We start from the raw sequence: 24,073 nt of genomic DNA, 5'->3' as shown, positions 1-24,073 counted from the left end.
ATTGGCACGCCGTCTGTGTGTGTTTGGTAAACACACATTACCTGAGATAGAGCTGGAAAGTGTGAGCAAGAGGAATATAGTCTTTCTTGGCCACATAAACATTCTCCTTGAGGAGTCTGTCTGTGTGCATGAAGTGTGTGTTTGTGTGTGTGTGCGGATTTCAGGGTAGTGTGATCTCACTGGAGAGTCAGTGGGGAGGACATGAGGCTGGGGGAGTATCCAGTCTGACTGGGTCAGTGCTGGGAGTTTCTTGACTTCTCACTCTGGGTCACTAAAGATTTTCCTATTTGTCTCTGGCCTTTGTAAGAAAGCAAGTGGGTGAGCATCAGATGTTTTCTTTGTGTGTCCTGTGGGTGTTTTTTTTCTTTAATTATTAATGTAGATGTTACTGCGCCTTCTTTCTAGTAGTGTGTGCATAGAAACAGATCTGTGTCATCTAAAGGGAGTGCACTGAAGAGGCATTGCTGCTTCCTGTTGCCTCACACGCCACTGTCCTGCCCTCCCACGTCCCGTCCTGTCGTGTCCTGCCTTGTCCCATAGAGCTCCGGAAGTTCTGGCCCCACCCCAGGTTTTCTAGATCGCTTTGGCGTTACATTGCGTAATGCCAAACTGCCCCTGTGCGTCACTGGGAGCACCCTTCCTACACAAACATAGGCAAGCGTGCACACAGGGCCTGCTTACAGCTGTCCACCTCGGGGACCTGCCTTTATTTGACTTGTTTAATCATATCTGTCGTTTCAGAGTCATCTAGATCATTGCGTAGCATGCATTCTTCAGCAGGAAATGCAAAATAACGTGACCTTTTCTTTCTGACTGGATCCTGTTCAATATAAAACTAAATAAAACACTGTGCTCTCAAATGATCTTATCAATTTCACTGTCATAATGAGCCAGAGTAAAATGTCCAACGGCCATTTGTACAAATAGTTTCCTTGTTCCTCTCAAACAACAACGAGAAGTGTTCACAGGAGTTTTTTGTACGTTTTGTACCCTGCCCTGGTCAGCAATGCAGGGCTCACATTTCAGCCGTTGTTTTTGACCTAAATAGGAAATTAAATTACTCTTCAAAACAGGTGTGTCATCAGAAATTACCCTTCAAAACAGGTGTGTTAAATGAACTTAAGCCATTCAGTGATAAACCCTATTGTTGGGGAGCAATGGAAACTTTAAATTGCTTATTTTAAAGTAATAGAGGTGCAATTAGAGAAAGACGATTTCAAATGATGAATGCTGGCACAATATTTCAAAATGTCAGCAGTGTGTTGAAATGGAGATTTCCCCACTTGATATGTTCATTTTGGTATTTCTGTGAGTGAGTGAGTGTGTGTGGCCTTCGGCGCCTCTCTACACAGCGGCGTTGTGGATGTCGGGATGACTTTGTTTGCAAGAGTCGAGAGCTGAAAGTTGGCAGCAGAAATCCAACCTGCACCTCTCTTACTTCCTTTGATTCCTCTGTTTTCTCACTGGAAGCTTAATTGAAATGAGTAAATAAACAAGAGCCAGAAATGTAAACCAGACCAGGCCCTATCAAAGAAACCGGGTCCTCAAATATGCTAATGTCTCATTCTTACAGCAGGAACAGTCAAACATTAATAAATTCTGTCCGAAGAGAGTCTGAATTTAGACCCAGCTTCTTCTCCTGCTGCTCTTTTCTTCATTATTATTGCATGGCTCTGCCATGGACACACACATGCGGCGGTGGGAAAACGGCTACACTTGATTGTGTATTCCTGTGTGTTAATGTGCTTGTCACTTGAGGGCGGTGGGAACCTCTGTGTTAACACCTACATATTTTTAACTTAACCCTTTCTTTTGTTCATTTGTACGAGTGTACAGATGGTGAGTGTGCGTGTATGTGGTGGGTATGTGTACACCCACTGGTTTTGGTGCCCCAGCTTTGGTTTCCATCTCTGATCGTTTCCGCCCGGGGCCCCTTCTTTCTCTATCTGATGACACTTGGATTTTCCTGTAGGTTTTGAAACAGCACGTTTTCTCCAGCTTAATCACAGGTGTGTGTTTCTCTGCGTTTACTAATTTAACTTATCAGGCAAGGAAAGCAGAAGGCACATTCAGTCTTTATGCAAATTTATAGTGAAAGAACAGAGGGAGAGTTTCACTGCTGTAGGAACTACTGAAGACATTATCTAGATACTGGCCCACTTAAAACTGTCTTTATGTTGTCATTCAGTGTTTGACTCATTGCTCTAATGTTGTCCCTGTGCTAATAAAGAAGGGTTCTTCCTCTGACTCAAAACTACTTCCAACAAGTGGACTCACTCCACTCTTCACTCCTTTCTCCCTTTCTCTTTATCTGCCTTTCTCTCTCTCTCTCTTTCTGTCTTTCTCTCTCTATTTCTCAGGGACCACACATAGCATCTGTGACCCTGGCGGCATATGAATGTGGCTCGGTGGATTTCCCCGAGCCACCCTACCCAGACCAAATAGTCTGTCCTCAGCACGAAGCACCAGCAGAACTAGGCTCGGATGCTGAGCAGGTGGGCGTGGAGGCCGCGGGGGTGGGGTCAGAAACCCTCCAGGGAAGCATCTCCCTATGGACCATCATCTCCAAAGTGCGCCTGGAAGCTTGTATGTGGGTGAGTGCCTGTTGCACACAGTAGACCGGAACAGCTAAAGAGCAGGCGATTGCAGGATCCGCACAGAGTTAAGCTTTTCTAAACATTTCTCATGGCTCACTTCTGGTCACAGTTTGCCACGGCCTTGGACATTGGCCACAACTTTGACCAGTATTCAAAGTGTGTGCTTTGAAATATTGTTGCTGTCAGGTGAAACCCTCATATCTCCCAAATGCCAGATTCTCAGGAGCTAAGAAAAACAGTCTTGTTTTCAGATTTCCCACCATGCATTTTTGAATTTATCCAGTGGGTTTTGAAAGGTGCCATTAGACAGAGGGTTGTAGAAACTATTACCAAAATTGAAGGCTTTTAGAGACCTGGTTTTCCAAGGGCAGGGTCAAACTATACACGCCAAGGACTCCAAATTCGGTGTACAAATCAGACTATGAGTTTTTTTTAGTTAAAATGCAATTTATGGTGTGGTAAGAGAACAGTGAAAAAGGTGAAAACGTGACTATTCCTGTGTATTTTCCATCTGTTAACATTTTAATACAAAGTGTTATTTAAAACGTTAAGATCTACCTCTGACCATGTGAAAGACAGTGCGGTTTCTGCACCTTATTTTTATAATTAGTGTCACAGGTGGCTATTGCTCACTGTCTCATTTTTTTTTCTTTTTTTTTTTTGCAGTACCTCCACCAGTTCAAGATCTGGCGGAGGTACTGCACATTTGCATTCACACTATGAGTGAAAATGTATTCATTGATAACTCATCTGCTTGGAAACCCCCGGCTACCTACCATGAATTTCCCCTATGCATTGTTAGTGGTTTCACACTTCTAACCAGCCTTGTGGTTCCAGAGAAAGATGAAATATTTTTTTTCACGACCAGAGCAGAAAATAATTTTGCTGTTTTATAGTAAAAATATATAGAAATAGTGTTAAACTTTATAATGTCATAGTTTCTATTTAAAGCTTGAACTTAGACAAAGAACAGCTTTCAAAGAGTCTAGTTACACTTAGACTGGCGTTTCTGATGGTTTATCAGTGACTCACACATGTCTCAGAGTTACCATGAAACCACTAACACTGGCTTGTGCTACTGTCTCACACACACACACACACACACACACACACACACACACACACACACACACACACACACACACGCAGGACACGTAAAAACACAGCAACAGATATGTGCCAACGTGATCTAGAAGTCGCACTCATTATGGACTTATTGGAAGTGCAGTGTCTTCTCATGTCCACAGGCTGAACTGCTGAACAGTGAGAAAAGAGAACTCGGCTCGTGACACACAATATAAGTTTTTATCAGTCTTTGTTATCTGTTTCCCTGTTCTGTGTAATGTGGAAGGTGGTGAGGCGAGGGGGAAACACAGATCCTCAGCTACTTCTTCATTACCAGGGACTTTACAGGAACTGGGCAGGCTTTCCACTACCTGATCTGGACTGTAATTGGCCTTCAGGCTTCCTTATTATTTGTAAAACATTGACTAGACACACATTCAGTACACACATGCAAACACACAATTGTAAAATTGGAAACATGCACACATACACACATGATGTGGATAATTATTCCTTTATACAAACTACACTTACTTAGTTCCTTTCATTGACATTCAGTCACTTTCCTGGAACCATAACATCAAACATTTTCTATGCTTAACAAAATATTAATATTAATGAATTAACATAAAAAAATTATACCTTAATAAAGGATACTGTGATCCTCACCTTTCACCCCTTATAGTGATGATGATGAAATTGATATAACGACACACCCTGTCTTGTGTGTGTGTGTGTGTGTGTGTGTGTGTGTGTGTGTGTGTGTGTGTGTGTGTGTGTGTAAGAGAGAAAAGTGTGTATGCTTGATTTACTGGAGTCAAATTTCCCCTGAGCCAAGCTGCAGCCCCACCAGCAGCACCATGCTCTGAGGTGTGATATAGGGCTCTGTGTTTGTGTGTGTGTGTGTGTGTGTGTGTGTGTGTGTGTGTGCGTGCGCGCGCGCCATCTAATCCCCTTGGACTCAACACCACCCAGTCACCACTACACCCCTGTAACCTCAGCCTGGCATGGCTGGAGCTGAGGCTTGTCAGCTCTACAGTTAGAGACACCTGTTGCGCCCATGATTTCAAAGCACCCCTGCCAGCGTTCCCCCTCCCTCTGCCAGCCTCCCACTGGTGATGAGACATGACATCCCCCTCCCAACTACTACCAGCACCACTACTGCTTCTTTACCTCCTCTCTCTCCTCCTCTCTCCTTTCTCTGTCCTCCTCTCTCTTTGTGTTGTTCTGTTACCTCTTGAAACCTCTCTGTCCACTACTGCCGCTCCCTGAAGTGCTCCACTTCAAACACCACCATGCGCAGGTGGACGCATTTCACTGCCCCCTACACAAATACACACGTACACACACAGGCACATGCAGGCTCACAAACACAGGCAGAGCTATTGAATGGAGCAGCTGCCAGGGAGATTAAGGCACGTCTCCATTATGAGAAAAAACTGGCAGATTTCATCAAAGACTGCAGTGTTAACAAGAGAAGAGGGTGTTCAGATTAAAGATGCAGTCTGCCAGGTTTTGGGATAGCACCGCCTCTTGAGAATGATTGTTTGGGCTTGTTGTCGCTGCCATGGTTGCTAACTACCCACTAATCATCTTCTGGCCCAGCCATCCAGCTACATGCAAGTAATGTGGCTGTGATTAGTCAGTTATGTTCTTCTGAGAGCGAGATTGAAGCTATGATTTTGTGCATGTTCCACCTAGACCACTGAATTTCACTGCTTAAGTTTTTCATTGCCGTCTGTGCATTGCAGGATGTGTTGGGGCTTGAAATCATTCATAAGCCATTTGTAATTGTAACTTACACTAACTATATCCTCAGCATCTTTCACTCATCCCCCCTCACACCCCTGCTCTCCCCCTGTGCCTGGAAACATTAAAGTAATGAGCTGTGAGCAACTCCAAAAACACTGAATTTCTTGGCGGCTGTTTTCATTGTGTTAATTAAGTCTGTAGCCCTCACCCCTCTCCTCCCCACCACACTCCCTCTCCGTCCTCATGTTTTGGCAGAATGAACTTGGTGAACCGACCAAATGCTGAGGATTTATTTCCCTCAAATCACTTCCGCTTTTTTCCTGTTAAACCCCCCTCAATCACACAGGCTCCAGTGCTTTAGAGGTACAAGCCCCTTTTGGCTGTTAGATATTGATATCTTGATATATTGATACCCCCCCACCCCACCCCACCCCACCCCACCCCCCCAGGGCTTGTTAGCACTTCTGAAATTTTCCAGAAACACTGGATTCCAAATGTCCAAAAGTAGATTAGCATAGAGCAGTTAGCAGTTAGCAGTGCGGCGTGTTGATATGCTGTTTAGAGGTGGCATCTGGTTTTTCACCTTCCCCAGGTCTGTGTTTGATGTGTCCATGATCATTTAATAATCTGAGGGATTTTCGTTCTCGTAAATCCTTTCCGTTTTATTCCCATTAAGCACGCTGATCACACAATTCCAGACATCAAGCAGTGCAAGCTGCTTTGGATTGTGGATATTGATATTTTGCTCCATTAACCCCCCAGTCACCACAGTAACATGCTTGTTATAATAATTAGCATAAAATATAGAATTTTTACCACCAACCTACTCAATGCATATTTAAAAAAAAAAAAAAATACAATCAGCCACAGAATCTAAATACAATTTAATAAAGTTGATACAAATAAACAACCTGCACTGTACATAAGAGCTAACACCTCTCTCTGTCTTAGAGTTATGTTGAATTCAGATTCATTAGCGTTTGGGACAGAAGCCTGTGTTGCCAAAACAAAACACAGAAGCACATCACATCGGGGAGTATTATAAATAACAGCTGAGCAGCAATAACTAACATTGTCTGTACGTGTGTGTTTGTGTCTGTGTTTCTGTGTGAGCAGGGTGCAGGCACTGCCATAGGAGAGCTTCCTCCCTACTTCATGGCCCGAGCTGCACGGCTCTCCGGCGCTGACCCTGATGACGAGGATTACCAGAAGTTTGAGGAGATCCTGGACCAGACACAGTCTGCACAGGTGACACACTGCTCCCTGCATCATCTTCATCTACTCATCCTTCATCCTCATCATCTTCTGTTACCTAGCCCCTCTCATTTCCTCCTCTTTCTGCCCCCACTCCCCCTCAATACTCATCTTGTTGAGCTATAACTTTTCCTTCTACCTGCTTCACTTCATTCAGTTCCTTTTATATTTGTTCCTTGTTCTCAACTGGCAATTGCAATGCCGCTCTTTTTGTGTGTGTCTGTGTGTGTCTGTGTGTGTGTGTCTTTGTGTGTCTGTGTGTGCTGACCAAGCCCCACCTCAGTGTGTCAGCGGTACAACAGGAATCAAGCGCTTTCACAACGTTATGACTAAGAGAACAGCTATGATGCACTAGAGTAAAATGTTCCCGCCATTTCCGGCCCTTCATTTTGACATCCTCTGTAAAAAAAAAAAAAAAAAAAAAAAAAAAAAAAAAACTTTCATATGAAATATCCCAGCAAATACTTCAACAATACCTCATAGCTCATTGTAAATATTTATTTTTCCACCCAGTTGAGATTATTAATGGAGAAAGGGAATTCAGTGGAAATATGCATGTGGTTTTTTTAGAAGGCTTTTCATCAAAAGTGTCCTGACACAGTCCTCATCCTCAGGAATGCTTTTCTCTCTCAGTGTGGGTCAAACAGTCAGACAGGTCAAGTGCAGTAAAACAACTGCATCCATAAAGGGTTTTGAACTTTTACAACAGGCTCACTCACTCTTGTATTTACAAATAAACGATATCAGACAATATCAGACAGTACCAGACTGAGCAAATAAATCTACTGGTTTTTTTTTTGTGGTTTTTTTATGAGGGTATTCCCGAAATCAAGGGATTACTGAGTGTTTCAGAGGAATGTTTCTTTTTGTTTACAGTATGAATTTCACTCCTCAGCATGTATAAAGGATTAGTAACAGTCCAACCATAGTTTAGATGTGTGGGTCAGTTTTGACATGCTAACTTTGATAATTCAGTAACTCCAAAAGGAAAAAATGCTTGGAAAGAATGCCTGTGGTCATAGCATAAAAAAAAATCTACCTATATTAGGCCATGTTTGTGTATGTATTAGAAACGTCTCATAAAGTCTCACAAATGAGACCTGACTATATCTGTGGATGTGTTGTTCCTCTAACTTTATTGGCAGAAAATGTCAGAAAGATGAATTTGTTGTGTTCAAATTGCCACAATATTTTCTTTCTGTAAGGTTTACAACAAATATATAAATTAGGCTCAGGTTAAAGGGAAGAGGATGTTCAATTCACAATGTGATTGTAGATGATTTTAGGAGCAACCCAGTCAGCTCCTTTTCACTTAATTCACAGTCAGATCATGATCTGTTTCTTTTTCTTTTTTTTTCCATGCTGGTTTAACATCCTGTTTTGTGAGGATGTCAAACAATGTTCAAAAAATTACTTATTACAAATGAAAGCCATTTATTTTTGAATGAGTGGAAATATTTGCAGGCAGGATTTCACTCGTTTCCAGTGTTGGTTAAACTGTTCTCTGGAAGCAGGTTCTTATCTTGAAACAAGGAAAACACTCCGTCCACGTCATTGATGTTACTTGTCCAAAACACTGAAGCCAGTTTATTTACTTTGGAGATACTTAAATACAAAAAAATTTTTAATTTATTGTCATACTAAATCAGTGGTCCTCAAACAGGGGTCTGTGGTCCGCCGCGGGGATTCCTGCTGGGATACACAAGGTCGTCTAGAATATGGAATTGATGTGTGTATCTCACTAGAATTGATTTGTCCCAGTTCAGGAATGCATGAAAATGACTGTAATGTGTTTAACTTTCACCGCTATTATCTCAGACAGTCAATGCTTAACCAGTTACTTGTTTTTTTTCCCTCTCTTCTCTCCCACATCAACCTGTGTAGGAACTCCTGGACTCAGGCCAAGTCCACATGTACACGGGTGTTTATTAAAATGGGGGTTTTCCACATCTGGTCTAAAACAAAATCTCTGTCCACATGAAAAACTCACTGTCTAAATCAGCAGGTGGTGATATAACCATAATCGTAAAACCATGTTGGCCAATCAGATGCTTGAAAAAAAAAAAAGGATCACAGGTCCCGGTTGGCAAACAACAATAATCTACATAACAACAACACTGAAAACAGAGTTTCTGAAAGTCTTCGTCTTGGCCAGAGTTTTTCACGTGGTCTGTTTTCAGTGACCAGTTTCAGTTTTGAGAAATACCCATTTACATGTGGACAGGGTCTAATTATCTTGTTAAAGAACATATCACAAATGAATTCATTCATTAATTTCTAGTGGCGGAAAATCCTCATTGCACCAGTTTCTTGGGATAAAACTTCGAACCACTATTTCTGGCCTCAGCTCAATTACTGATGTCACAGCAGGTTAGGGGTTTGCCTTTGGCTGCGTCACAGACTCACAAAACTGTTCATGTCTCCAAATAGCAGTAGGTGAATATGTAGTCCATTGTCACAAACACACACACACACATACCTTCACACTGTCTCTGCCTTTCCTGCATCTCTTTAAATTGAACTGGCTGAAACGCCACGTATATAAAATGATCTTTTAACAGGCAATTGAAATATTTTTTCACATTAAAGCATCAATGATCCATTCGGCCCTGTAGGTGTGCTTTTTGTGTGTAAACTGAGCATTGCTCTTCTAAAGGGATATATCGCGTTAACCACTTTATTTCATTATCAGCAAAGTTTAACTGACAAACTGAAGTAACCTTTTGAGACACTAATACTGAAACTGTTTCAAGGAAGTCCCAAAAAAAAAAAGCGTTGAGGAGAATCTGTGCTGCTGTTTAACGAGGGGCAGGGACGCGGCACCTTCTGCAAGGTCCACTGTTAGTAATGCTGTGGACAGCTGGGTAGGTTGGCACCAACAGCAGCCTTGGCGCTCAGACCACATGTGTGAGAGTGGAGCTCTGACATCACTTACTGATAAAGTGGCGCTTCCCACCGAAACTGTGAGAAAAGCGCAGAGACAGTTGAAGAGCAAGACAAACGGGCAGCCTGGGGACGAGGAGGTTTTGTCTAAACGATCATCTCAGCATCGGGAGAGCTCCTGCGTGTCTTTTCCCAAACAAATTAACAGTGTTACGCAGGAGGAGCATCGTCTTGTTTGTCCTGCATCCGAGCGAGGGCAGATTAGAAGTGACGCTGCGTGCTGCTGTCTCAGTACACAGCCTCAGTCTCGCTCTCTCTCTGACATTGTTTCTTTTTCTGTCCCTCTCTTCCTATGTTCTTATTCTTTCTCACGCACTGTGTTCGTCTCCCACTGCGCATTGCTCTCTCTCTCTCTCTCTCTCTCTCTCTCTCTCTTTCTCTCTCTCTCTCTCTCTCTTTCTCTCTGTCTCTTTCTGATGATATCTGGCAGCCATGTGTATATATGTAATGTGTGCCTGTGTGATTGGACAGCATCTGGAGGCAGGTTGCTTGCACCAGCGAGGACCTGCCACATACGGAAACATTTTTTCTCTCGCCAGAGCTTTTACCATCACTTTGGATGTTCTCAGGGTTCCATCTTTCACCCAAGGAGATATCGCAACACCTCTCTGATTGATTTTCACGCTTCCACGTTTTACCCTTTTTACACCTTTTTAAGGTGGACACGGAGGCAGTCATCCGCTGTGGATTTGTGTCTTGAGTTTTTGATTGAAAGCTGAAAATCAATAGTAGTAGACCAAAGTGGAAACAGGCTCCATTGGGATTGGATAGGAGAAGGCTATCGTTGGATCATTGTGTTTAGACAGGAAGTGGTTAAATTTTGTCGTCAAGGATGTGACCCCCCACCCCCCCACCCCACCCCACCCCACCCCACCCCACCCCCCAAACAACAACTGCCACACACACACACATACACACAGACTCTATCCCACTTCCCACACACACACACTCTCTCCATCCTGTAGCACCAGAGCTGGATTAAGATGCTGACTACGACCCCTCCGCTCAAGTCACAGAGGTTTGTAGGTGCCAGCAGTTTGACTTAAACCCAGTGGTATTTCTCCCAGCCTGCACATGCCAACTTCCTGCCACAAGTGCACGTGATGCACTGCAGCAGAGCACTCTGGGTTTTTTTTTTTCTCATTCATTCAACAGAGCTATTCAAGAATAATGAAGTCATGCCTTTTCTAACGGCTCCAGACGCTGATGTCATGAACATCGGCTTTTTTTCCCCTCTTAAATCTTTAGCTCAGTACGAGAGCCCTCGCTGTGCTGGGAGGAATCCTCAGTATCGACACAGACTGTCTCGAAGCATCCTGCATGGATCAAGTCCATGACTGCTTGTAACTTCCGCTTGTAACGGAAAGGGTTAACAGGCTGTGAATTCTTGATTGCCAACTCCCAGGATCATATCTCCTGTAACTCAAATCAGGGCCATCTGCGCTGGGCGTATGCCTGCCTTCCCCCCTGGCCTACTGCACTCAAAGGCTCTCTGTGCTGTGGTTTGCCCGGCCCCGTCACGTGACTTCTCTGAAAGTGCCCCCTCCCTCCTCCTCCCTCTTTATTTCCAGTAAACTGTTTGAAAGGAGGGGGGTGAGTCAGAGTAAAACCAGCTTCCCTTTAACCACAGCTTGTTAAAGAATTTGTCAACGTGGACTCAGGGGTGCATTTTTTTTTTTGTCTGTGTGTATGTGTGTGTGTTTTTGTGTGTGAGTGTGTGTGTCCAGATAGGTTGAATGCGTAGCTCTTCTTTTTTCTTTTTTTTTTTCTTTTTTTTTTTATTCTTGAAAGGGGACTGTAGCTTTGATTGCGTCAGGACTCCTTAATCACTCCACTTCATGTGCCAGAGAGAGCAGGCGCAGGCGCGGGCTTGTCAGGAGTTAATGAGATGAACTTTAGCCGTCTTCGTGTCGGGGGGCTCACGGCCGCTCCGGAGATGTGTGTCTTCTGTGTGAAAGACTTTCATTGAGAAAAAAAAAAGAAAACAGAGAGAGGGAGAGAAAAAATGTGCGTGGGTGTTGACTTGTGTATAGGCTATGCATAGATTTTTCCTTGTCTGACACTTTTTTCCACATGGAGCAGGGTGCCTTGTCGCTGCCTACTTTTTGTCTATGTTCGAACTCTGTGCCCCATCAGTTCCTACCAAAGCCCACTGAAAACAAAGTGTTTGCTTTGCCAACTTTATCACAATGAAAAGTCCATTTTTTGTGAAGAAACCCTCCGAGCAACATGTCATCAAATCCAAGAGAAACAAGAATCACATCGTACAGTAATGCACTTTAAATGAAAAACTAAGAAAAAAGCATAGTTGTTTCAAAAACCGAATACTTGCAACTGATCCTGTTCACATTTAGTATATCCGCATAAAGTAATGGTGCTGCTGAAAATATAAAAACTGCTAATGCTTTGGGGATGCTGTAACAAGTTCAAAAAACTGTCTTCTCTGGGGTTTTTCCCTGTGGATTTTTCTAATAACTGTCATCACCTGGCAACTGTAACCACAGATATTCAGACAATCATGTTAAATGTGGAGCTCACTCTGCTCCATCCTCACAAATTTCATTACAGGGCATGCTCCTGCACTTATAGACCAGAAGTCATTTTTTGGACATTTAGCTAATAAGACTTAAATCTGGTTTTCAATTCATTATCCATCAAACACCTGCTATATATTGAATATATGTTTATTTACTCTGACAAGAAGACATGCTACATCCCTTATGTTTATAATGGTGCACAGATTAATGTGTCATTTTATATTTTCCAAGGGGTTAATTGATTTTGAGACAAAAGTAGCACATGCTCATGAAACCATGGTGGGAAGAACCAGTACCAGAACCAAAACCAGTAAAATGTGGTTTCTGAGAAGCACGTCTGATGTGCTTATTGAAATGAGAAATGAGATAATTAGATAATCTAAGCACATATGATATATGTGTATGGAGGGGGAAGTCCAGATCTATAACAGATCAGATGTCGGCTCCATGTGGGGTGAGTGTGCAGACTGCTGAGTAAGGCATCTGTGCCGAACAGCCAAACCTGGAACCAAAACCCCCATGGTTTTAATGACACTGCACCCTTGACAAGATCTTACCAAATGTAATTGCTGCTAAGCCCAGCCCTACAGGCCAGTGGTGATGGGGGTGGAGGAGGGGTGGGGGTTGGGGAGGTGGCAGGCAGCCCTTGGCAAGCTGCCTGGCAAAGATGGTGATTTTCCATAAGCCGCCAACAACAGAGTCTGGATGTCTGAACCCCAGCCATCCAAGATAGACGCTTCCCCGGTCCAGAAATGCAGACGAGAGAGAGAGAGAGAGAGAGTCCAAGTACATAGTTCAACTATAGTAAATCACAGTGTCACAAGTTCACACACACATATACACACACCCTTTTACACCCTCCCCTCACCTCCTCAGGGACCCTTTGTTCACACTGCGGTGATATTTTCATGCATGAGCCAAAAGCTCAACTACAGCACCTAATGTAAACAATGCATGTGTCATGATGTCAGAAAATGAATGGGATTCACAGGCCGTCTCCATGGCACTGATTGGTTCTGCAGGGTTCTGTCTGTGCTACAACACCAGCGGTTGTCAGGTGTCCCTGGTCCAGACACAGTCCTCAGTGGTTCAGCTGTAAACCAGCCATACACATTCCTTCCCTCCCTGTCTCCCACCAGCTGAGCAACTCTCACACACACACACACACACACACATACACCCCCACAAACACACTCACACACATGTATGAACACATGGGGACAGGCTAGAATTAAAACTACAGGCTTGTCCAAGGATAAACCTTCATGATTGGACATCAGGGGAGGCAGAAATTCAAATAGTGAACCAATCAGATTCTGTGTCCCTTCGCTCCCCCCACCACCGCCTTATTAGGCGACCTCCCATGTCTCTCAAATTTCCTGTCCGCTGGGTTGCACCCCGTAAAGAATGTCATCAGCACTGTACTGGTTTTGTTGACCATATTAGGTATGATCATGTATTGCCAGCCCCCTGCTGCACCTCTTTTTTTTTTTTTAGATTAATATGATGTTTCAGAAACAGAGGCCTTACTTTTTTAAAAGAAAACAAATTTTTCTCATCTTTTCGTATGAAATTAATTTGTTTTTTCTCTAGATTCTCTGTCAGTTGATTTTGTATTGTTTTAGGTGAAAAAGATGCTTTCACATAGAGCAAACATTCATTAAGGATATTTAGATTATAAATAATTAAACAGCCCACTGACTCATTATTTGAGGGTTTCATTCTAAAATGCAATAGATGTAAACACTTTGCCACATGAAAATCACCAGTAAACTGTTTAAAACATTAACACTGTGATTCAAGAAGGACAAACAATTATATAAATGTCTTGAGGGGAACTTTATCAACATAATGTTGTGTCCATATTAGCAGCCAGTTAGAAAGAGTGTGTATTGTCTTTAAATAGAGGCTGTCTCACTTTGGAACAAATGCCCTCATATACTTATTAAGAACTGCAGTTGCAGTTATTAATGAATAAATGTGAAGTTTTTTGCATTAAAAATATTCTGGGCGCAAAGTCTGGGGTTAAATCTAAAAGGCACAAAAGGATGATGTTCATGTGAAACATCTATATAATTTCATATAGCAAATGCAAGCTGTAATATATACCTTCACACAATATATACAGCAGCTGACACACATTTGAATTAAAGTACTACAATGTCATATTTTTGAACAAGTCTGAGTAAGAATACATTAAATATACATGTAAGGCTTTACTGCAAAATATTTATTAAGATATCAAAGAAACGGGTTACTTAATTGAGTATAATATATGACATCACTAAAAGCGACTTATTATTTATATACTAATCATATATTCAAGTATAAATATCTTGAGAACTTCTGAGCATTTAAAAAAAAAAGAGGCAGTGTTACCACAATAATTTCATTAACTTCACAAACAAATAACAATCTTACCGTTTTTCATGATAAAAATGCATCAACTTTAAGAAAAGCTCAGACAAATGTGGAAATAATAATAAAGAATGAATGTCATTGTGTAATTTTTGGCAGTAAAGTCTACATTTTCTGCTGCCAAAAGATCAATTTATTAACATATTAAGGCCTAGAAATTAAAAAAAAACTTGCACTGAATATTTTGGGAATGCAGTGTCCTCAGTATATTTTATTGCTGTTATCTTAAGAGTTATGATATGAGCCCTGAATCACACAATTTCTTAGGAAAAAAATAATTAACAATAATAAAACTATCATAGAGAGAAAGCAGTCATTTTATAATTTACCTAAATGTTGGGTCCTCAAAAAATATGCAAGGTCCTGGATCAAGGGTTTCCTGTGCATTCCCACTGTCTTCCCAGAAGTAGTTTAAGTAAAAATCCAAACAGATTAAAGCTCCTCTTCCCAGAAAAGGTATATTTGGGGAAAAATGTGTGTCATTGCTGTGAAAAGAGGCTTTTGTGGAGCTGTCAAGACGGATAGGGCAACACCAGCAGAAAAAGTAAGAATATGTGAGTCACTGGAATGACCAAAGTCTGTTGTCTTGTTCTCACATTCCCAATGACAATGGACTTAACTTAAACTGGCACTAGAGGTGAGCTACAGACATGCTAAAACCAGTTTATAATTGTCATTGAATGAAGAAGCACGTTTAGAGGTAAAACTTGCATTTCTTGTTGAATGTTAGGCAGGTGAATTTGTGGCATTTCTGCTGTGAACTTGGAGATTATTATGTTGGAAGGATGATCATGAATTTACCTCAGGACCTGATTTATCTCAAAACCTATATTTGGCATTCAGACATTTAAATAAATACTTTTTTTCCCCTCTAAGAAGTTGCTTGTTATTAGATGAGTTCCTGTGATAAATTTAAACAAGCAGGCAACTTCTCCCACTAATCACACTCATCGCACATACTTTTCTCCATTATTTTGCAAGATGTGGATAAAGTTGAATTAAAACAGTGTAAATATTGTAAAGATGATGCTTAAATATTGTATTTTATATATTTTTATCATTAAAAATTAAGCACCTGAACTTGGGAAGGTTTAGAAACACATTCTGCGATTTACTAAAGGAAAATCACACTTATCAGCAATCCAATAAAATATGTGTATTTTCAAGTTGTAAACAGTTTGCTCTGCTGTACATCTAGTTTCTGAGGGTCTCATTATTTGGTTAGTCAGTTGCTGTTTTGTTCAGGAACTGATTCAAACTTTTTGTTGAGGGCAGATTTACAGGAGGTAGAAAATCTGCCTGTTGCAGCTGCTACTCCTCTAAAATCATTTAGAAACAAGCACAGATAAAAAAAAAAACAGGTTATTCCCCCATTTTTCGTTTCACTTGAACACTACTATGTTTTTAGAAATAAAATGGAAAGATTTAAAGTCAGTACAGAGACAGTAATCAGTAAATAAGCTGAAACATTAACAGTCAGAGGTGATGGAGAAATCCTAAAAGCAGATCTTTGATTGTTCAGTGTTTTCCCGAATCAAGATGTTATCCTAAATTCTTGAATTGTTTTAATGTGACATTTGAATGGGCTTCAAAGCATTTTATTAAAACCCCCTTCAAAAACAACATGGCAGCTGGCTACACACATTTATTTCACACACCTCTGTGATTTTCCCTCTTCCACATAAATGCTTAGTAAAACCCTGAAAGAACTCTCTGCTGTAATTTTCCCTTAATAAATGTTTCAGTACTCATATTAATTATTTGGATGCAAACAATTTTACCTATCAATCTTATGTTTATTTGAAATTAATTGTGAATAATTAATCAAAATAAATGTAGATCACTAATATTCCTTTGAAACACTTTTAAACTGTCAGACGCAATCCAGTATTAATAAAGATATTATGGTATGTATCCAGTAGAAAACTTTACAATCAACAATAATGAAAATAAATTATTTTTATTTAGCAATTTGCTGTTTTGTAGAAAAAATATGCAGAGGATGTTGGAGATGTGTCCTGTGAATGAAGCTTTGTCTACATTACATGTGTAGTCTGCATTAAGTATGCGATCAATATCAGTGAAACAGCATCACGTCTCTGGTGAAAATTTTATCTCACATTATTCTCACTTTTGCTTTTTTTTTTTTTTTTTTTTAAGGACTTTGCCACCAGAGCAAAAGTAGCTGTGCAGAAACTCATCCAGAAAGTCGGCTTCTTGGGGATTTTAGCCTGTGCCTCTGTGAGTAAAATCATGCATAATCTTTTTTTTCTATGAAATATTCTTCACCCCTGCTACAGGTTTTAGCAGTCTGAATTATTTTGTCCCATCCACATTCATCTAATATTGACATTGATGCATATTTCAAAGGAAATGTCACCTCTGAATCATTCAGCACACAATCAAAAAGTAAATACTATCAGATAAGACAAGTATCAGAGGTTCTCATGGCACTTTCAGTGACCTCCTGTAAGTAGGTGGATATGTGAAATACAGATGGTGGGTAAATGCAGAGGAAAATATACTACATAGATTTCACGATTGTGTTATATTGTTTTATATAATTACACTTTCTCTGCATGATTTATTATGTATTTCTTCACGTAAATGTACACAATATCAAGTCTAATCATCAGTATTGTTTTCAACAGATACCAAATCCCCTGTTTGACCTGGCAGGAATAACATGTGGACACTTTCTGGTCCCGTTCTGGACGTTTTTTGGTGCAACACTCATTGGGAAAGCAGTTATCAAAATGCACATTCAGGTAAGCTGCAGTTAAATAATATAAATCCATATAAATAATGCTAGGGCTTTTTTTTCTTCCTAAAATATTGATAAAAAATACAGTTGACAGTTATATATTTTAAGGAGTTTGACACCGCTGGATGTGTAGAACTCGTCCTTTATCGTTTCTATTTCCTTATACTGCAGAGAAACAGCAAAATTTATTTGTGTCTAAGTTTGAGATTTGCATTCATCTTTAATGTTGTTCAGAGGGAGAAGTGTGCTAAATAATGAATCACACTCATGCACGGCATCTCTGTACTGTACTCAGCTGGTAGTAAGGAGGCCATTTTGTGCAGGCATAGTAGGGGGAGTCAACCATTTTGTGACTGCAGCTGCAGCAGCCCCAGTACATTGTACAGTAGACTGGTCAGACTGAAGCAGATTGAGAACTTATGGGAAAGTAAGAGATTCATCCTAACCCCTGAATAAGAAACTGCTGTTAAGAGACTTGGCATCACACACGTTTCTTCTAATCCTGGAAAATCCTCAATTTGCGTCCAGGAATTTGCAGTATGTCTGTGATTACCGTCAGGGGCTCAACTTTCTGTTTTCTAAGCAAAAGTTGGCGTTTGCTCATTGTGACACAGAGAGGAAGGGTTAAAAGCTAAGCATTTTTTCCACTTAGCCTCATTCCTTATCATACGCTAAATGCATTGTCCTGAAGCACACTAGAAAAAAGGAAGGGGGGTGGCAGTGAACCTAGCGAGTGCGAGCTAAAGCAGATAAACATTGTCTGTGGGAGGTGATGGAGAAAGAGAGAAGGGGAGATGGGGGGGGTTTGGAGGGAAGGGGGGGGGTTGCAGGCATGGCAGACAGAATCACACACACAGGACCAGATTACGCCCAGGGGTCCCAGGGGCCCCCACTGACAGAGGTGTGTCCCTCCCTGTCTCACGGAAAAGAAAGACTTCACCCGACTCTCCGGCATGTCTGGGGGGCCCCAATCTCTCCTGAAGCTGCTTGGTTTAATTTTCTTCAAGCTCAGGTTTTTTTTTTTTTTTTTTTTGCTTTTGATGCAAATGATTCAGTAGTTTACAGTGTGAGAGCAGAAAACAAGAAGTATGAGAAGAAAGTGCAGCGGAGAGCAGGTGACGTTCTCCCTCATGGGCCAAGAGGGAACAAAAGGGGATTTTGAAGCTTGTGTTTGTATGTGTGTGTGTGTGTGTGTGTGTGCTTGTGTGTGTGTGTGTGCTTGTGTGTGTGTGTGTCTGTGGGCGTAAAACTCGGAGCGGCCTCAGTGCCTCAAAGCGTGTTTTTGATCTGCGTTTGTACCTGTGCTTCAGGTGTGTTCTCACCAGTCTCCAAGGAGAGGCTTCTTTATTCTGCACTGCTTCCGCCTTTTATGCTCATTAAGCTTCTGGAGCGCCTGAATGTGCGCTGCTGAACGGTCAACGTCAGCTGCTTTGTGACGTAGCAGGTCACTTGAGGATGATGGGTGGAAATACACATTTCAGGCCCTTGAGAGAGGTGCTATTGCTGAGGACAGAAGAGCTGTGAGGTGTGGCAGAGAAAGTAGACTTTCATGTGGCGACAGTGAAACATGATGATTGGTATTGTTGTTTCCCCTTTGACCAAGAATCTGCATTTATGGAGCGTAAGAGCTGCAAAAACACAACATTTAAAACAGGATGCTCTCACTTCCATTTTACTGTTCACCCACTCAGTGCAGCTTGCGGTTCTTGATAGTAATTGGTCCTTTTCTGTGACCTACTGATGTCATACTCCCCCTTGTCAATGTGTTTATATATGCCTGTGATGTGCGTAACTCTCATCAGCATTGTCAGTAAATTGAAATCAGCGAGTCAAGACCGTGTCACCATCAGTTTCCGAGCAGAGACATTTAAGGCATCTTAGTCAGCTTTCCTGTGTCGGCCATCTTGCTGTCCCTTCCTCCTCTCCGTGGGATGAAGGATCAATTGGTTCATAAAAATCAAGCTTTAAGTGCAGTGCTCCGAAACCTGTCACTGAAGTCGAGGTTGAAATTTGCCATGATGGGATTTACTTACAGCACGGCCTCATGTTAATTTTGCATGAGGCTCAGAAATAGTACGATTGCAAATGTCAGTCTTTTTTTATAGTTACAGATTTGACGCCAAAGGTTTGTTATTTTTGTGACATTGCCAACATTTTGACTGCAAGTCCGTCATTCATTCTGTTTAACCCTCAGTGTCGTCCTGAGGATTAACACCCACCCAAATTAAAACACAACCAAAACGACAACACACGGGTGACCTGTTACATAACCTGACAATGGACACTGTAACAAAGCACTGATCAAAGGAGCCCGTCACAATTTTAATGAAATTAAAAGTGACATTGAGGCGTCCTGGTGCAGACTTATCTGCAGTGTAACCATTTAAAAGTGATGTCTAATTCACTTTTGTCCACTTACAGTGTAATAATTTACACTCTCTATACTTTCTGTAATTTTACTAATTCTACACCTTCATTGTTTGTAAAATGTGTTGCAAAAAAAATATTAATATTCCACAAGATAGATTGACGGAGAGATACTTTATTCATCCCCTGGGGGAAATTCATGTGAAGACACAGTTTATATCTTTATTTAATCATGAAGTTAAACACGTTTAGTTCAAAGTGGATTTATTATAACACCAGCTGCTAAAATCCTACCAATCAGAGCAGTTTGCAGCTTTTAAAACCTCAATAATATACAGTAATATATCTTTAATATAGTCTCAATAGCTTGTCAAGGTCCAAGTCAAGGTTGATCAGCTCCATTTAGCTTTTACAAAAGCATCCTGAAATATAGTAATGGTTGTGGGTCAATATAAAATTACATTAACATCAATGTAATATGATTTTAACCACTTGCAGCCCAGCCAAGATAAAACATTTCCACATGATATACAATATATTCTGTATGTGCCCCCAGCACCTAATTGAAGCTAAAACATTTACATTGAGTGAAATATTCAAATCTAACATGACATTTTTATGGCTCCATCATTACACAAAATGGAAAATTCTAGATGTCTTGTGTATCATTTTATACACTTTTCCCTGTAATTGGGGAACATATATTTAGTATCTTTGGAAACCTTGGGATCTGGACTAGAATTTAAAATTAGGTTCTGTGGGTTTGAACAATCCTTTTCTGCACAACATGAGTTTGTAATGATGGACCCGCCAAACGCTCTGTTGGGTTAAGCCTTTCTAATGGTATGTTGAAGGCAACCTAGATGTTACTGGATCAAACCACATTTTTAGTGTCCAAAACACATGTTTGTTTATAAGAATACAGTAACTTACAACAACTCAAGAGGGCAAGTGAAGGACTTTGAAATATCTGGTCAGTAAGCGGTTGCCTGTTCCTGCTCGTCTGCGGGAGGACGCAGGGCTGATATGAGCCAGAATGGCTGCCATTCGCCCGTCTGTCCTTTCTGGCCTGGTGACTAAGCAGGAATCAGACCAGACAGGAGCCGACATCCAGAACCCCTGTGAAGCAATGACACATCTCCTTTGATTCCTCCACTCCTCTATCCATGCATCCTTTACACACACACACACACACACACACACAGACACACACACACACACACACACACACACACTTCAGATGACAGACAGTGTGATTATGCTGACCTGTTGCACTTTGTTGGTGGTGTGTCATAGAGCACAGGCCTTTTATTTCTTGCCCTCCTTGACAAAAGGGCGTCTTCATGGCTGCCTTTAGACCAAACCATCTTGATGGTGCAAGGCATGGGCTTTGGGCATGATGGGAAGGGTGTGTGTGTGTGTGTGTGTATATGTGTGAGGGGGAGTTAAGGAATTACTGATCAAACTATGATGCACACACTGCCTTGTTCTGCATCCCAGCAGTGACCTCATGGTTCAGTGACTGACTCGATCCTTCTCTGTGTGTTTCTTTGTCATACAGAAACTGTTTGTGATCGTCACCTTCAGCAGGCACATAGTGGAGCAGATGGTCTCCCTCATCGGGTGAGTAAAGCTCAACGGGTGTGTGGGTGTGGGTGTGAGTGTGTGTGTTTGTGTTTGCGTGTGTGTGTGTGTGTGTTTGCACAGTAAAAAGTAATGTAAAAATGCAGCTACCACACATGAAAGAGTTAATGCAGAATTTGACGGTTGAGGGATCTTTTGGGTGGTCACGGTGCATTCAGGTAATTTATATTCCTTTGTGTGAAATCTGCCTCCTCCTCCTCCTCCTCCTCCTTCATGACTGTGATGAAGGTCACACAGACTCAGTTGTTGATTTGAATTAAACATGGTGATTTTGGAAAGATGACTTGTTGCTCTATCCTGTTTGAAATACTTTGCGTGGACCCTGAAACAAAGGTTTTGTCACATTTTGTTCCCCTTTTGGCTCCTTACTCTGCCGTAATAGTCGACATGGTGATTAATGGCTTGGATTTTTCCACTGGATGACTATGGGCATGAACATGTTCTGGCTGCTGCACAGGACAGGATGAACTCTTGTCTATCACAGAAACCTCCTCCTCTGTTTTATCTCTTGATGATGAACGGTCATAGAGGGTTATTACCTATGTACCTGATTTCATAGGGAGCTCAAGCCAAAAGAGAGGGCTGCTTCTGGGTCTCTAGAGATCGATCTCTGCGATGCAACCTTTTATCTTTTTGATAAAATAAGGCCTGTCAGGTGTCAGGCGTCTCAGGCAGGATATGCTAGTGTTTATTAGCCTGGAACCTCTTGGAAGGAACGAGAAATTGGGAAAGATTTCACAAAGCAAATTTATGTGTGTCAGTATTTTTGGAGGCCCAGTGTGAATATACCAACTGCATGAAGTTGTTCTGTCAGACTGAGAGACATGACTTTTTCTTCATGAAGCCAACAGACACAGACTGGTTTTTAAAAGTTTAAAAACCAGTGAAACCTTTTAAAGAAAGATGCAAATCAAAATGTAAAAATATAAGAATCACACCTACACACACATACACACACACTTTTATATACAGCCGCTGGGCTTTTCAAAATAAGGGCTAGATGTAATGGAAGTTGAGAGAACCTTGGTGTTGGGTGTGGGTGCTGATGGGTGCCACGATGGGTGTCCTTGTAGAGATGCCCCGGGCTGCAGCTGGAAACTGCCCTCAACACACCTGCTGGTGGGAGTGCCATTTATTATACACACACATACACACACACACACACACGCACACAGAGAGAGACATTCATACTCATGAACTCTTGCTATCTCTCTCTCACGCAGACACACACTTGCTGAAATCAGGCGATGAGATTGCATCAGCTCTCTTCCTTGCCATGTTGTCGTTTTTGCGTGTTTGCTTTGTTTCTAAAATGAATTTGAAAGACATAAACTCAAAGATGGTTATTAAATAAGCTGCTGTTGCTCTTTTCTCAACATACGAATTTTTTATACATAGTTTGTTAATCCTACTTTAATGCGACAAATTAAAATATGTTCTAATTGAGGTGAATGAAGCTTAGATAAAACAGGCTTTACACAAAAGTTAAAATATTATATATACATACATATTATATATATTTCTGTATGCGTGTGTGTGTGTGTGTGTGTGTGTGTGTGTGTGTGTGTGTGTGTGACTGTGTATGGGTTGTGAAAGGCCTGTCCCCTCTTGCAGTCACAGTTCATTGAGCTAGACTCAAAGCGATAGATCATTGGTTATTGACAGGTTTCAGTCTGACTCACTGCCCGCTTCTTCTCTAAAGGAAGTTTCCCTCATTACAACTTATCAACCGTCAGCTTCCTTCCTCGCTGAGGCCCTTCCACCTTCTCACCTATGATTTTCTGTGCCTCACTCACTCTCACTCTCAATCACACTTCACCTTATGAATGGGTGACAGCCTTTCAATTTTAACCCTTTAGGCGCAGACAGACGCAACTGTGCAGGTGCTTGAAAGTAAATTTACACCTACCTCTACACCCATGAAAATTCATCCACCTGCAGTTGCACCCACCCACTCTGTACATGCAGTTGCATGTGCGCACACACACGCACACACACACACACACACACACACACACACACACAAACAAACAAACCCTTTGCACACACACACACACACACACACACACACACACACACACACACACACACACACACACACACATACCCACAAACGCAAACTCAAACATTTGTCCTCTGAATACCCTCGTTCTCAAAATTCAGTTACACCAAAACTTCACATCAACATTTTTTTTTTATCACCTCAGCCTCAGGACTTTTCCAAAACTTTACCTCCCACCAACTCATATTTAAAATAAATCTGGAAATTGAAGCATTTCAAACCTGGCCTTTCTTGGAATTGCAGTGAAAACTTAATTAAGTCTTTTTTTTATATTTTTTTAATTGGATTGGAGTTTACAGAAACAAATTTCAGTGAATTTCTTATTTGTTGATGCTGCATAAACAGATTCCTGAAACAATTACATGAAGCCACGTCTGCAAAAAAAACGGTTTGATGATTGTTTTTGGAGGGTCTCACACTAATGACTGATTTGTTGTTCAGTCTCATCCTTTTATAACATCTGTGCCGTCTTTGTGAAATGTTTTAAGCATGTGCAGCATTTGCTATCATTTCAGCTGTTTTTGCTTCTATGATAAAATTTGCTTTGAACTTAATGTTTTTACGTGATGATAAAATAAAGACACAAATTGTGTCTTTATTGTGGAATTTTAATACTTAGACTCGGTTTGTTTTGTCTGCCTGCCTCTGGATTAATCTCTATAAACTGAGG

General features: G+C 41.3%; 1 protein-coding gene across 3 annotated transcripts in view; it reads left to right on the top strand.

Moving 5' to 3' along the window:
* LOC130182367 (vacuole membrane protein 1-like) overlaps window positions 1-24,073 on the top strand; it is a 60,138-nt gene that overhangs the window by 18,702 nt on the left and 17,363 nt on the right. For all 3 annotated transcript variants that reach the window (XM_056397250.1, XM_056397249.1, XM_056397248.1), the window contains exons 6-10: window positions 2,361-2,594; window positions 6,531-6,662; window positions 16,727-16,807; window positions 17,218-17,334; window positions 21,259-21,320. In XM_056397250.1, coding sequence (XP_056253225.1) covers window positions 2,361-2,594; window positions 6,531-6,662; window positions 16,727-16,807; window positions 17,218-17,334; window positions 21,259-21,320 — 626 coding nt within the window. The remainder of the gene's footprint in view (window positions 1-2,360; window positions 2,595-6,530; window positions 6,663-16,726; window positions 16,808-17,217; window positions 17,335-21,258; window positions 21,321-24,073) is intronic.

The sequence above is a fragment of the Seriola aureovittata genome, chromosome 15 (genome assembly GCF_021018895.1).
Source record: "Seriola aureovittata isolate HTS-2021-v1 ecotype China chromosome 15, ASM2101889v1, whole genome shotgun sequence".
Lineage (NCBI taxonomy): Eukaryota > Metazoa > Chordata > Actinopteri > Carangiformes > Carangidae > Seriola > Seriola aureovittata.
This window is presented reverse-complemented; position numbering and strand designations above follow the sequence as displayed.